The 16,655-nt window shown below is 35.5% G+C and overlaps 1 protein-coding gene across 1 annotated transcript in view; it reads right to left on the bottom strand.

Annotated features, from left to right (window-relative positions):
* STK17A (serine/threonine kinase 17a) overlaps positions 1 to 16,655 on the bottom strand; it is a 29,283-nt gene that overhangs the window by 5,294 nt on the left and 7,334 nt on the right. Inside the window, exons 2-6 of the mRNA XM_049816869.1 lie at positions 15,416 to 15,628; positions 8,103 to 8,247; positions 1,444 to 1,570; positions 661 to 709; positions 379 to 558 (exon numbers count right to left, since the gene is read on the bottom strand). Coding sequence (XP_049672826.1) covers positions 379 to 558; positions 661 to 709; positions 1,444 to 1,570; positions 8,103 to 8,247; positions 15,416 to 15,628 — 714 coding nt within the window. The remainder of the gene's footprint in view (positions 1 to 378; positions 559 to 660; positions 710 to 1,443; positions 1,571 to 8,102; positions 8,248 to 15,415; positions 15,629 to 16,655) is intronic.

Raw genomic sequence — 16,655 nt, 5'->3', positions numbered from 1 at the left:
GAAAAGCATACTAACGAACCAGAAGAGTAAGGTACTCTACCAACTCTTCAAAAAAAAAAAAGGCTCAAAGCATAATTCATTTAAAAGACATCAAAGTACCTGCAAGGAAAGTCAGTATGCTGTACCACATGTTACAATTCATATAGTTTTCTGAAATCAATTTGAGTTTTAATTACTAACACTTGGACACATTCAAAATATGCAGATTTGGAGGGAAATGGAGGAATTCTCTTTTCATAGACATGAAACATACTAGCACAATGAAATATGAATAATCAAAGTTACCTTATACTTTAAAAATGAAAATGCCAGCACTTGCTACATTTAAGATTAATCCAGTCTGACATACTAGCATATACAATTGTGTATTTTACTTACTCGGGTTTCTTAACAAGCAGAGTTTTGATGAAATCCACAGCAGACTCTGATATGAGGTCAAAGTCTTCTCCAGAGTAAGTTACATTCATTTGAGATATATTTAAGAATGTTTCTTGTTTATCATCTCCTAAGAAAGGAGATATCCCTGTTAGCATAACATATGCCAGTACTCCAATGCTCCTAGATTAAAAGTAAAAAACAGAAGAGCAGGTTTTTAGGGTTTTGGTTTTTTAAAAAAACTTTTCAGTAAAGTTATGATAACTATTCATTTGTTCAACTTACCACATGTCAGTTGCTGTACTGATTGGATCATAACTCAGAATTTCAGGAGCTATTCACGGAAAAGAAAACAAGTTTTTTTTTGTCATATGCAGACATTACATTGTAGTTATATAGTGCAATAACAGGCATGTGGTAAAATTTAAGATAAGCCATTTGAAGCATGACATTCTTTTGAAATCAAGATATTTCTATTCAAGTTAAGTGATTACTATAATTCATTGGTTTTAAGTAAAAAAAAAATAATTGTTTTCCTTTTATCATCATCTTCAGAAGCCAAACCAGTCTCCTTCCCAATTAAGGAAGCTATATACAAATTTCTTAAGGAAAAATTGGAAATATCCAACATTCCATATTCCAGCACTGAAACCCATGCCCATAAAGATATACCATACAATTTGAAGATATTTTCAAGTATGTTTTCAAGGCCTGGAATGATTTGGTTTTTTTTAAAAAATAAAATGGCTACAAACCTCCACAGGCTAAAATATTATATTAAGAGACTGAGTATGTAATTTTGAACTCTTAATCCAAGTAATACTTATTATCACTGCTGGTAAGAATCATCTAAAGCATGTACTCATCTTCAACACAAGCACACAATTATCACTCAGACTAGCAAGGCTTGCCTGTTCTACCTTTTACAGCAGTACCATGTCCAAGTAATAACCTGATCTTCCAACACAGTAACTACACAGCCGGTCTGGCATTCCCCAAATTGAGGTAGTTTCTCTTTTCACTTCCCAAAAGCCTGGACTATACATCACTCCTATAGTAACAACTTACCTACATATTCTGGAGTTCCCATTATTTCTCTTAGTTCTTCACTGCTCTTCATTATTCTGGAAAGGCCAAAATCTACTATCTTAATGTCTCCCAGAGGAGACTTACTGGTTAGTAGAATATTTTGGGGCTGAAAAACAAGAGAAGGAGACTTTCAGGATCACCCAAATCTAATGTCTATAACACCATATTGCATAATTATTTTAGATCATGAGTAGCAATAATGAATTCCATAACAAGTATGATACCCAGGATCACTTACTTATTTCCCCCAAGGTGAACTTGAAGAGACATGTAGGCTAAAAGGAGTGCCAGGATTTTCTGTTTATAACTGAGAATCAAACATCTACCTTTATTAGCTTAGAACACATGTAAAACACATGCTAATAGCTATCATTTAACAATAGCATATAAATACCTCCACATTTGTACCTTTTAGTCCTTCATATCACCTTTAACTCTCATTCCCTCCTTGCTTCCTTCCAATAGATGGTGTAAAATACCTCCTGTTGAAGGGTACCCCAAACCAGCCAATCATTTTAAAAAGCCTGAATACATAAAACTATTTGACTACACCTGTTTAAAGAAAGTCTGTTGCAACCGACCTCAATCTTGTTCAAAGTACAAACAATTGTATTACAGAACACTAACTGAAGAACAGTTTAAAGAATACAGCAGCCTGAAAAACAGGTTTTTAAGAGCATCGCCTCTGGATAAACTTGTTTGCTCTGACGTCACTAAGTCTTGGCTGTCATCCTTCAAAGCAACTTTGTGGTCATTAAGAAGTTCCTTACCATCTATTTTAAATGCTAGCTCAGTTAAAAAAAGTTAAATCTGAAAATTAACTTTAGACAACAGGTCTTCAAGATTTTTTTGCAGCTGAAGCATATCCTTGCCAAAAAAAAAAAGGCGCAACTCTCCCTGCCCCCAGGCCAATCATCACATTGAGTTCTATCATTAACTTCTCTGAATGGTAACACTGACAGTTGACACTGCATTCATGCCTTTGCTAAGCACAAGTTCCATGAAAGTGAAAAAGCCTTTATTTATTGGGAACCTGGATCGTCTTGCATCAGGGGTGGCTGAAAAGGGAGGAGGGCAAAACATTAACACCAAAGCAACCACTGACTGATAATCCAACTGGATTAACACCAGCATTTATACTTTTTCCCTAATCACTGAGCCATTCTGTCCTCATCACCTAGTCAATCATGAACGCAGCTTTCACATGAATAGCCTTGCTTTTGAACACAGAAATAAAACTGTGCAAGAACATTTTAAAAACCTTGGGCCAGTTCTTTCTGCAAGACCTAAATATAGTCAAGTTCTTTCATTCCTGCAAACTTAAACCATGGTATTTCAAACTCCATGATGTTGTCAATCTATTTGCTGTTTGTAAATCTGTTAAGAACAGCTTTTTTTTTTTTGCTTACAAACTGGTGGCTGTACAAAGGCTTTTGGAGCTGTGGATTACCATATGCTTTATAGTTCACATTTATTCTCTATTTGTATTAGAAAAGCAAACATCCAAAAAAGCTGACCATGCCTCCCTAATTAGTCTCTCAGATGTTCTTCCCAGTGGGAAATTTAGTTTCTTTCTGAAGAGGCAAATAGAAAGCACGAGAAAACCATTTGTTCTCTATATTTAAACAAGGAACAGTTTTTCATGAAAATGTTTTGTGAAATGAAGAAGTTTCTATTGTCTTTTTTAAAGAACAAACTTATACTCAAAACACACCTATACAGGAAAAAAATTGTCTACAGCATGAATTGAGTCAAAACCCTAAATCAATTCATAATGAAATGTCAGTTGTTTTCTTCTTTTAAGGAATCATTATGGGGTTCATGTGAAGTGACAGTCTAAACACCAGCATGAAACCTTAAAGAAGCCATAGCTTTGAACTTAACCATAGTTTTCAGCTTGACACAATTACTCTAAAACTTTAAGAAAAAGGAAGATAATTTTTCTACATCTGTAATGCTGTTTCTCTTTTGTTTTTCCTCTGCTATAATACACCTAGGTTTGCCTAATGCTAATTAGCCTACAAAGGCAAGAGAGATGCAGGCCAGAGGCTCATCTGGTAGCCATTCTAAAAAACAGTCTTCCGCTCTTACCATCAAGCAGTAATGAAATGGCTGATGAAAACTATCAAATGGCAACATTTAAAAACCTCCCCAACTACTGCAGTAAGGCTTAAAGGTTTCAATTTACATCCTTTTATGTTGTGCACTGAACAAAAACATAAAAGAAGAAAATCCTTGGCTAAATGGACAATCTCAATGGATGTACTTTACTACAAGATTGGTATGTGCACAGAAACCATGACATGGCCACACAAGTCCAGACCAATGCCATAGTTAGCACAGCCAGAAACGGGTACCTTGGGAAAGATTATAGAAAAAAGACAAAAAGTTGTATTTTCCAGGCATACTGTCAACAGCTAGAAACTTGGGCTTTAGGAATTTGATATGTTGGTCATACCTGTATCATCATGTTAAGAGTAACAGCAGTGAAAAGCATCATTTGTAATTGCAAATATTAACTAGTCTTATGTATTGAACTTAAATTGGACTAAACTACTGTCACATGAAGAACGGACCTTTCTTGACACTATGAACATCAGTGCAAAGGCCAACCTAAGGCAATGTATTCAAAGTTCAGGTCTCATCTAGAAACTTATTCTGTGAGTCACACAAATTGTTTGTAATAAATGTACTTAGTAAAATAAGATACCCTTCAACCCTACCTTGCCTGCAGGTTTTGGAATCTTATAAGCTGACTATATAATGGCAAAATCCATACATTACAAATTTGCCATTATCCCAGAAGTTTCTATGAGCCTCTGGCTCTAATATTACTTGTACTTTAGTTGGTTTCAAAAAGAGTATGACTAAGGATACATGATAAAGGTCATGTTTTTAAACTAATCAATGCCTCACCTTAACCTGCAACGTTAATAAAGTTAGGTATCTAATTTTATAATACTGTAAAAAAATCAGATCCCTAGAAGACAGAAATTATCCAAGGAATAATGCACAGAAACAGGAAACAGACTAGCTTGGATACCCCAGCTACATTGCATGTAAAGACGCTAAATTAGGCTGATCAGTCTGCCCTAAAAAAAAATTAAAGGACTCCCATATCTTTAAAGCAATTGAAATGTAAGAGCAGAGTTTACTTGGGGGTTGGGGTTTTTTTTTGGTCAATGTGTACAAGTGGAAAAAATGCAACAGGTCAATAAAAGAGTAGACATATTAGATTGGCATCACACTTAATTTCCCAAAATAAGCAGGTCCCATAAATTAAGAAATAAGGCTATAATCAAAATAAGTTCTGTAGAACCTGGATACTCTATACCTGCCTATTAACAAACAGCTAATTGATATAAAGGTTTGAACTCCAGATTAAACTTTCTTTTGCCTTGAAAAATGGGTATTTTAATTGTTAACTCTTTTCTTAGTTTCCTGGGTGTATTGGGTTTGTGTGGCAGAGGTTTGGTAGCAGGGGTGGGGGCTACAGGGATGGCTCCTGTGAGAAGCTGCTAGAAGCTTCCCCAACTCCAAGTCAGACCTGCCACGAGCCATCAGTGACAGTGGTAGTGCCTCTGGGATAACATATATAAGAAGGGGAAACCTGCAGCAGAGAGGGGAGTGGGATGTAAGAGAAATCCCTCCGCAGACACCAAGGTCAGTGAAGGAGGGGAGGAGGTACACTGGAGGAGGCGATACCCCTGCAGCCCGTGGTGAGACAAGAGGCAGCTAGTCTTTCCTCAGCCCCCATGCCTTTTTAAATTCTCTTCCATTCCCAACTACTTTAAGCTTTTACCAAACACCAATTCAAGATCAAATCAAACAGCAAAGGAAAACACAGAGAAAGGAGTCTTCCCTTACTGTGCAGCTTTTACACACCATTAAGAGGAAATGAAAGACTCCTGACTACAGTCTATGCACACCCTACAAATTAAATAGCATCAACACAATACTGTCAAGTGATACTTAATTTGCACTCAGTAGCATTATATTTGCTCTTTCTCCAAGTCAAAACTGGATTACATGATTGTATTTTGCTATTAAAAACAAGCCATATTTCAACCATCTTTCAGGAGAACCATGCTTTTGGAAGGAAATGTGGCAACCAAGCCACATCAAAATACCCCATTTTTTTTTCTGCAGTGTTTAGTCTCACAGGAAAAATCTTGCATCTGTTGGGGGGGGCGGGGGGGGACGACACAGACAGAAGCTAAAGCAAGCTAGCTGCCAGTGTCACAGATCTGGTTGATTAGATTATAATATAAAACTACAACAACAAGCAGACAATCACATACTGACAATCATTTTGACTTAAATTCTTCTGGGGGTAGAGCCTGACCTCTTTGAAGATGCAACATATGGAAAATTGGATGGACCTTTCCAAAGGTATTTGCACCAGCTAGATGAAAGGGAAACCTTTAGAGACCCAAAGGTGAAACTAATAGCACAAGGAAAATATTTTAGCAAGAATTTGTAAACTTTTTGATATTGGCAAAAACCTTGCTTAACAGCAGTATACTTTGCACAAGTCTTCCAAATGTCACCCCACAAAAGCAAGTATTTAGTAAATTCCATGGTGCTGTAAGCCACTAGATAAAGCAGCATGAGCCATGCTATACAACAGAAGAAGGTTTGAGGCCAGTGGGTTAGCAAACATGCAGCCAAAACCAGCACCCAACTTCAGTTTTTGAGTTCCTTGAAAAACAGGCCTTGTTTTAGTCTTCCAAGGCACATGGGTCAATCAATCTTTGCAAGTCATGGTTTTTAATCCTGCAGTTCCCATCATCTTTATTTACCAATATTCTGAAGACGTCCCTAAGCCTTATTTTGCAAAAACCTAATAATCTTATATATCATGAAATTAATCACACTGTAATTAGGACTCCTATTAAGATCCACTTTTCAAAAACACATCACACACTGCACTAACATATAAACATATCAAACAAACACTAGACAATTTGCTCTGCTAATTATCTTTTATAAGCCAGCAAAGCAACACTGGATCTTTCAGTGAGAACTAGATATGCTCAATTTTATAACATAAGTTTTCTGATCAGTTGAAAAGTTTTTAAATAATCTTCTTCTGGACTTTGAAAAAGCTACATGTCTGCAAGCTGTAATCAACACCCCAGTCTACTTTTGCCTTTAAGTACTGTAGTCAAATAAAGCACAACAAATGCATTTCTGATTACAGATACCCAGCAGATAGTGCTAAGGACCACCACAACTTCAACTACAAACATGCATGAATATATACTGTCCACAAAGACATATTTTAATTTTACATACTTTGCTTCAAGGAAATTCAATGTCCAACCATAGCAGAGGTACCGAGTATCTTGTATAAGTGTACTGGAACTTTAAGGAATTCTAACTGCTCATTTTTAGTCTTTCTGAACACTTATTCTCACATCACTTGCTAAAAATTTTCCATTAATTATTTTAGTATATTAATATTCTGTGTGACTAAATCAATGGGCTACAGAAAGTTTTAAAGTATTCCACAGATAATTTGAATAAATGGTTGGAAAACCAGGCAGGTGACATATTTGTGTGCAAATATTACTCATCATCTGCCTCAGCTGATGAATGGTTCATGATGTGCTAGGTTAATATATTAAGTATGTACGGCCTGATACTGGAATCTACTGGTAGCTTTGTAATACTGCCAAAATGCAATTAAGTATAAGTAAGGATCTCGGCAACAGAACAACCATGTAGCAGCTTACTACATACTTAGTAAATATGGGAATTGGACATTGAATTTGAAAATTTTAATGCAAGATACTTTTTATACTGCCTTAGTAATAAAGTAGTCTAAGCTCAAAATGAGATAAAATTGCATCTTCTGTATGAGTGTATGGATAGAAGCTAAAGAAAATTAACTGCAGCTTGCTGCCAATGGGAGAGGATAGTTTTCTGGATCCCTGTTACAACTCCGTTCTTAACCATAAGCAATACCCTGGATTTCATGTGATGGCAACTGTACTTTTTCTTTGGAATTGGGTCGAAACTATTTTTCAGTAAGAAAAAATATTTACTCCAGTAAATCATTATAATTTATATCCCAATAGGGTGTTGGCCAACTGTTCGGCAGTAAATGACAAACATTTAAATTAAGGTTTACAGTAATTTAAAAAAAGTTTTATAAATGTATTTAACACATTAATATACTGTTTACCTGTCCTGTACGAACACTTCATTCTGAAACATTACACTTTATACTACCAGTGTCTCTGCCATCCTTCTGCTTCATTAAAACCCAAGTCAATACAAAAAACAAACCTATTTTTCAATGGCCATCTAATATCTAGACATTTTTATTGCACTTAAAAATGAGTCAGGTCTTACCCAAAGCACTCATTAGCAATTTAAGGTGCAATGCAAATCCACTTTTTAATTCATTACATTTCACTTAATCAGATTAAGTTTATATTTGGTGTAATCATAGAAACTCCTGAAAAGGCTTGCACCCCAGTACCTACTGCAACCCAAAGGTTGTATTTTATCGTTTGAGGAATAACTAGATAAAAATTGTGTTAATTACAAATTAGCATTCGTATGACATATGACCAACAAGAAAGTCAGCAGATGTGAAATTAATGAGAAAAATACAGCAACAATCTTACCTTTAAGTCAAGATGAACCACATTGTTTCTGTGCAAGAATGAAACTCCTTCTAAGATCTGCTTCATAAGTCGTTTAACATCTTTCTCTTTGAAGGCTTCCTCTCTTTCAGCCACACACTGGTCAAAGATTTCACCTCCAGCAGCACTATGGAACAATATGAATTTTATTATTTCAAAGACTAAATTATAGCACCCATTTTGTTCTACTTGCACTATTTTATTTAGCATAAGCAAGATCAGCAGGTGATAGCATCCAATAGTGATACTTTCAGCTATTAAACATTTGGCAAGCTTTTACAGCCTAGGAAGGCTTCTCTGCAGTATGGCAGCTTTGAAAAGAAGCAAAGATCTTAGTCATTTAGGTTAGAGAAAATGAATACTACGGAAATTTTGGGGACTATTTTGGAAACGCTACTGACTATGCTTTAAGATGAATGCCACATTTGTTAAAGGGCAGTGTTTACATAAAAGATGTGCCTTTTGCCATTCCTATGAAACCACATGGAAATTTGGCCAAGGTAAGCCTTTGTAAACACAAAGCAAAACAGCCCCACGCCCGGTACTCCTCAAAACACTTTGCACATACGCAAAAGACTACATGTAAAGTCTATAATTGAACTGTTTATGAAGTCTCTGGTATACAGGGATGCATTAAGTTTCTAAATGGCAGCTTTAATCTAAAAATACTTTGAAAATTTTAGCTCTCAGCTTGCTTCCTTATCTTTAGTTTATGTATGTTTAAATGAATAACAAAGAAAAAAACCAACTAGAGATGAATGTTTTTAAAATACTCTGAAGCCACATGCAGTACCATTTCTGTATAGCAATGATTCTAGAGAACTAAAATTGTTTTACAACATAACCATGTAGCATCAAAAGTAAAATAAGTAGAGCAGAGGCTCCATCTTAAAACAAGAATGGGCATAAGAACATTAGAATGGGGCCATTTTACATATAGATTGGTGAATTACTACTATGAAATCAACACATACACACTGTTCTGCATGAAATTCTATAATCATCCTTTTGTGAAAGACAGTGAAACCCCCGAGGACAGCATCTTCTCCAGTTACCCCAAACTCTGACATGCCAAACATGACTTTGCACAAGCGTTAATCTTTATTGATGCATAGCTATTTATTCTGCCTTTGCTTGCTCTTTTCTAATAAATTATATTACCTAGGCAATCCAGAAGACAGAGAGGCATATTCAACATGAATATAACAGCCAATGAGAGTTCTACAAAAATGGTGCATTTGGATTATGTACTCCCAGAAAAAGAACACTTAAATATACTCAAATTTTCATTTTGCCTATACTAACTTTGCTGCTGTGGTCCTAGTACCTTAAAACGTGTCATGGTTTATAGAAGTTTTTTGCCTTCCCAGATACTCTCATTATTGTAATTTATCTCCCTGCAGATTGTCTTATAAGAAAAAAGATTCTAAGAGGGTTACATCTTAACTTTTTCTAAAGAGTTTTATATTTCTGTTCTATATGCTGGCTAACTGGTATAGCAGTACAATTTCATTTATAAAACTAAGATTTTCTTTTAAAAAAGAAAAGTCCATTAAATAATTATTTTTCTTCATCCTGTATCAAAGGTGGTAGAGTTCAAGAATAAAATGAGGTTTTCAAAGGAATATTAATACTTTAATTCCTCTAGAAAAATCGCATGTGCCTGATGCTATCACATCTTTCTCCAGCACGTTTTTATGTAATTCAAGGAGAAAGTTAGTTATATTTCAGCTTTGAATAGGATTCAGATATTCATGACATTTTTAAAATGGACACGGGCTAGTGTATTCTAATATTCTAAAACAAATTCCTGTAAAAAGCAACATCAATTGGATCTTCAAGATAGGGATAGAAAAAAACCCCTACTGTAATCAATAGATTAAACTTTCTACTTTAAGAATGCCATAACATATTACTTGGAAAAATGATTTAATTTCTTGTAGCAGTGAATTATAATGCACATACAGTGATAAGACCTACTACCAAAATTACTAACACAATGTGTTTTACAGCAACAACCCTGGGATTTTGCTGGTATAGCTCTGCCTCTTAAAATAAGCAAAACAATACTTCTGCCATTTAGTTCTGTAAAATAGGTTTATACCCCAAAAATGCTGTTGTCAACCAAGGATCACACTTTAACAGACCCAGCTGACAAATCAGCAAAGGGGCAGGGGGGCCCTTAAAAAAAAAAGCCGTTTGCTATGTGTCTGCTTGGTAGACTTCTGTTACACTAACAAACAAATTAACATTGAAGGAGGCATCAAGCTAAAATTCTAAGTAGCTTACATGTTAATACTAGACTTAAATAACTTTGAATTAAATGTGTTATAAGTCAAGGCAATAAAAGTTGAAGCAGATAATGTCCCATCACTGAAATCAAGAGACAGCACTACCATATGAGAGTGGAAAACTCTCCATCCAAAAATCTTTTTTTTTTTTTTTTTTTTTAAAAAAAAGAGGTATTTAAGTACCTCCCAGTACTTCTGAAGATGCCTAGGTTCATTAGCATTTTTAAGAGCGAGACAAGCAAATACAGCCCTTACACATGCACACCCACTTCATGACTTATGAAACATAGCCATTCCCAGCTACCATTGACAAATATACTTTACAAAAAAGTTTCACATGGAAAGGTGGTTTCACATACAATGCTTCAATTTTTTATCAACTTTGATACTTAGGATGCAGATAGAACAACTTCCAGACAATTCATTCTATCCAAAAATTACCACACTGGAACAAGTAACTAGAAACTCTTTGCAAGAACAGGGGAAATTTGTTACTGCAAGACTGTTTTGTGTACTGCTGCTGGGGAGTGAGCATAATTGATTCCCTTAAGCAAAACAGTCAGCTAGCTGTGAGCCAACCCAGTCACAAGTGGTTTAAGTACAATGTCAAAATGAACTCCAAAAAGATTCTCCTGCACACCTCTGCCAAGTCTTGCCAAGCTCCTTAACAATACTTTCAACTCAGTTATTTTGCATTCCCTAGCTAGAGTTCAGGGGAAAAAAATTAATCAAAACACAGAAGGGATTAAAATACCTGTTAGGAAAGTATTACGGGCATGTCATTGCTACGTATACATGCAGACCAGGAGTTCTCTGGTGTTTATAACATTTACCCATTTTTCCTCTAAGAACATATTTTCCATTAAGCTTGTTGCTTTTCTAATGGTCATTATGAAATAACAACTTTGCAAACCACTGGGCACCCCCACCCACCTCCACAGAAAATGTTCCTAGGGGATAAAAGCAAAGAATTGCCCTTAGGGCAAGAAAGTCTTTAGGAAAACAAGCCATCTTAATCTGAAAAAAAAAAAAAAGGATAAGGAAGTATTTAAGAGCACAACGTTTTGAAATCCAGTGTTACTTTGAATGCATTATTTCTCTAGTGCACACTCCCTTAGCTAGGTGTATGAAAAAACATGAGACATAAGGATTCTTTCCAAACTTAAAAGCTACGGCAACCAGAATTTTTTGGCCATTTTAATTTGTGAAAGTACTGTTATACTATTATTTTCTCTATAGTTTCAAGTGGAATCCAACTGCTCTTCATCAATTAAAAGCATGCTAACATTTTATTACTGCTTATCAGCATAAATGAGCTAAAAGCCATTTGGAAGTCTGAAGCATTAATCTTTGTTACAATTATGTTGACTTAAAATTCAATGGAGACTGCTTATCTTCCTTGAAACATACCTTAACAATGCACTGGATGGAATTCAGCATCCTACTTCTTTCAAGTGCACTTACAATACACTTACACAGTCATTTAGCATATCATTAGAACAAACCTATTTCACTGCATCTGAAAAAATTAAACATTCTCCCAGCTTTAATGGATTGGACATTAGGATAGTCTCCTTAAAGACTCAGAAGTACAAATCCTCAGAGTACAGATATGTAGATAACAAGTTCCTAGAATACACTTGATTTCAAATGCTGAGTGAGACCATATACAGTCTGCAAGGGCCAAAAATCTTGAATCTTACACTCTGTCAAAAGCCTTTCTTGAAAGGGTTATCTCTGGAAGATAAATGGAAACTCATCTGCTTTCTGTACACAGAGCTTGTATTACAAGAAGATCACACCAAGGTGGTCATAATGCTATCAGCAAAGGTTCACATTCACTACTGCTGACAGTCATACCCTCCTTTCCTTGGCTAGGCATACCATTAGACAGTAAGCAAGTGAATTTACTGAGAATTTTTCCAGTATAAGGCTATCATAACATACCAATATCCCCAAAGCCTAAGAAAACTGTAAATCCATATCTGATGAGAGGACGTATGGGAAGAGAAGCATCCAAATGCATTAAGTTGTAGATACTGTTCTTTTAAGTTCTTGGTTCTCAGACAAATGCTTTTTCTTTTTTTTGCCTTAACCTGTCCAATCAGGCAGCCCAAGAACCGAATGAAATGCAAATAAAAGGTAGCTAACACCATTTGAGAAGTCTTTCCCTAAAACTTTTTTTGAAGAGCTCCAGTCTTGATTTGAGACTGCCATCTAGAACAGCTTTGCCAATTACTCCAATAAACAAAAGCAGCACAGTTATTTCTGATTACAGTGGTTTTGCTTCAAGTTCTATCTGTTGAATCCTACACCAAATGAAGCGTTTCCTGCCAGCAGACTCTTACTTTAACCAGTCACACCTCCAGGAAGTAGGTCAATCAGTAATGTCCAAGACAAAACATTATCCACGACCAAATAGCTATAGGTGAAAAAAGCACTTAATCCAGCATATCAAATAAACCCTAAATATGTCTTCAAGATGATAAAGACAACTTTTTTCTCTTTTAAAGTAAGCATAACAGAAGTTTACTATATCTACACAAGACTCTGGCAGGTAATTACTCAGTTCAGAAGCTCTTCTCAAAAAATTACTGAATGGCTTAGATTTTGAAGTTACACATACAGGTTTCTGTAATGTTCAACACACTAATGACCCACTATCAGCTATGCCCTCCATAGATGTATAAGCATATGAATACTTACAAAACCCTCCAGTTCTTAAGCATCAGATGCTCTGTTGCTCTTTCTTTCAAAGGAAACTGGAAAAAGCCAAGTATATTGCATACAACTATTGAGCCCCAAAGTTATCAGATTTGCTTCTTTCCTCTTATATCTGATGTGTTAGGTTTCCCAGACTGTATCTCTACATTTTCAGTGAAAGTGCAGTTTTCTTTTCCATTCATTCCATTTTCACTGAAATACAGAAACATGACTGACCCACAGATTAATTCCAGGCTTTACATACTACCTCTTCAGACTTACCCCTTCAACTCCTGTTTAAATCCTCTGGTTAAGGTCTTGTAACAAACAAAAGTCAGAGACTGTTGTCAGGGTGGATGCAGACAGCCACCAATTTGCTACCCTACAGCTGCAGCCAACACTGTAATGCATCATTGCCTCTCCCTGCTCAGAACTTAATATTAAGTTAGTGGCCAATTTTAAGTTTGTTTTCTGTCAAAAATTTATACTGCTTGAAAGACAACCCTCCATGTAACATTAATATTTCTCTTCATGAAGGCAAAGGACTAGGTACCCCCCCTCAGCCCTTATGACAGATTCAACATCAAGACAAGAAACTTTAAAACCTTAGCAGATAAAGTTAGTGGCCAACAATTAAGATTTGTTTTTCTTCTTCCCAAGATAAAGATCTGCTGCACAAACCATCAAGCTTAATAGAAACTGAAATGCCCCAGAAAAGCTTGCAGTCTAGATATGTTCTTTAATCCTCTGCATACAGAATGTCAGAAATCTACTAACATTCATACCTGTTTTGTTGCAACATGTCTCTGGAACATGCTGACATTAAATAAGCATCCAGACATATTTGCTGAAGTCAGGGAAAGACTATTTTTGTAACTAACAACTTTAACAGCTATTTATCTGAAACAAGCTATGACTGTTTGATGCATATAAAAACAATAATGTTGATAATTACTGAACAACCTGGTGACTACTGAACAACCTAGTTTATACTTTGGATTAAAATTTTTTTTTGCAATTCTAAGAGAATTGAGTTCTAAAAGAAAACTAGCAATTTTGCATTAAAATGAACACAAACTCCACTGCTCATATCAAGCTTTGGATTCTACTGCTTGTGTTATATCCTTATGGGATCCAGAAATTTAAAGTGTATTCTAGTTAGATCTGTGCTTCTGATGTTTAAAGCATGTATTTATGAGTCTCCAATAACAGCAGTTACAACTCCACAAGCTGTCACACCTTTGCATTATAACAGATACTTGACTATTTCATAAATCATGAATTCCATAAGGGCACAATGAAGTTGAAAAAAATGTATTCTAGAAGGAAGTTTGCCTTAACAGTCATGGTTTCATTCCATTTCACTGAACTTTAAAGATACAGTTTCTTTTGAATTCTAAACAAGATCAGATTGGGACACAAGATTTCTCACCATTTCTTTTGCTATCAAGCAAGAAAGGAGCTGTACAAACTAGATATATCTTTGCAGACAGGTTAAGTCACTTCTGAACTATCAAGCCTCACTGTTCCTCTCCTGATAATTTAAAATCTGTAGAGCCTGAACATAACCTTAACAGAGTTCAATAGCAACAAGCATTTGGCTACCTCTTGGAACCTAGATGTTAAATCTAAAGCCACTGGCATATTAGATGAACAGTCAAAACAGCTGCAGAAACACCCATCTGGACAAACTCAAGGGGGGGGGGGGGGAACCACACAGACAAATGTAGATTTCACAAGTTAAACGTCATTTGAAAGAAATTATTCTAGGTCTGAATCCTCCTAGTCTTTTTCTTCCCCCAAAAGATAATGATTTAGAGAGCTTTTCTTGCAGATCATAGGGGGTTTTGATACTTTCTTTTTAAAAATGACATTGCTTTCAATACCTCTTTCATAACTGGTAAAAAAACAGATTTCACCCCATCTTTGTCACTGTCAATGAAATAAACTTCAGGTTTTGAACAGATACTCATTGCTTCTTTCCTGTTCCTCTTTTGCAAGAAGGGAGTGTACACAGTTCATATTTCACTAAAGATTTTTTTTAACTACATAAATTATAGTTCAGCTTTCAATGACACTACATAATTGGAGAAATTTATTATAATCTGCAGTAGTTACAAGACTGCACATAACTTCTTGTAATACTGATTTTCTTAACAATTCTATTTTGAACTCAAGTAAGTGTAACAGGCAAGCAATAAAATCTTTTCATATTATTCATACTGATACATGGTATTTTTACATTATTAGTTTTAAGCAAATACTGCAGAAAGTTATTCAGGAATTATTACTAGTACTTACTATTCCAGGACTAAAATCATCTCTGTTGCAGTTTCATAAACTTCATGCAAGTTAATGACCCAAAGGTTGCATTGTGCCAGCTCAAGGACGGCAATTTCATGGATTATTTCCATCCGACAGTCTTGGCCCTTTCTTCTTTTTCTCATGAATTTTGCTGCAAACTCTCTTTCAGTGTCTTTCTGGATACACTTCTTCACCACTGCAAATTTTCCCCTGAAATTAAAGAAGAATTTAAAATTAAGTCCCTTGGTGACAAGTTTAGTATTGCCCTTATAAATTAACATTTCAGGAAACTTGAACTAAATCTCTATTAATGGAAACATTTGAAATATGTTCTAAATTTAGAAAGATGCCTTGCTGAGTGATAATCCCTACACTTAAACGTTAGGAGCACTACAATCCAGAATGTAATTTAACTTCCATGAAAAATAAGGAATTAAAAACCCCTATCAATTCAAGGAACCTGGATTTAAAAAATACAGAGTAAACAAGCTGTGCTTGTTTGCAAGATTAAGTTATTCTCAAACCTTTCATTAAAAAAGCTGGCAAAACCAAAGTGTACAAACTGGCAATTTCTGCTTTCTATGACTACATCACAATAGCGCAGTTATTGTTTTCTGAAATATCCCATCATATTCAAGGCTGTTCAAAATCCTGCTCCATTTGCCATGCAATATCCAGATTCTGCTCTGCACTTTATCTTCACTATGATATGTGTCAACTGCTAACACCCAGAATTTTTTTATTGTTTAACAGTTCTCAAAATCCCTTATTCTTAGTCCCACTGTATAAGTAAGGAACATGGTTGATTTTAAAAAACTTAAGCGGCTTGGCCAACATAAAGCTTTCTAACAAAATTTTTGCAACAGTGATAACTTGAATACACACTGAGCAGAACTGAGCTTAGTGCTTAACCCACGTTAATAAGCGTCATTTCTGACAAAACACACAACCGATGAGTTACACCAAGCCAGCAGGCTAGCTAAAACCACACTGCAGCACTTACGTCAGAAGACTTCCCCCACAGCATTTTGGACTGAAGTGTCTGCTCTCAACTTCCTTGCAAGAGAGTCTCATGCCACCTACTCCACTCCATTCCATTCATACAGTACTGATTTTTAGACTGAAAAGGTCTATTAATTAATATACATCATCTAATGCAATGATGAATTCTCATACTTGGAAGTATAGCAGTCTTTTTAGTTCTTACCATACGGGTATAATGTTCATCAAAACTATC

The sequence above is a fragment of the Accipiter gentilis genome, chromosome 14 (genome assembly GCF_929443795.1).
Source record: "Accipiter gentilis chromosome 14, bAccGen1.1, whole genome shotgun sequence".
In the NCBI taxonomy this organism is placed as follows: domain Eukaryota; kingdom Metazoa; phylum Chordata; class Aves; order Accipitriformes; family Accipitridae; genus Astur; species Astur gentilis.
The sequence above is the reverse complement of the archived record's forward strand: the minus strand, read 5'-3'. Positions and strand labels throughout refer to the sequence as shown.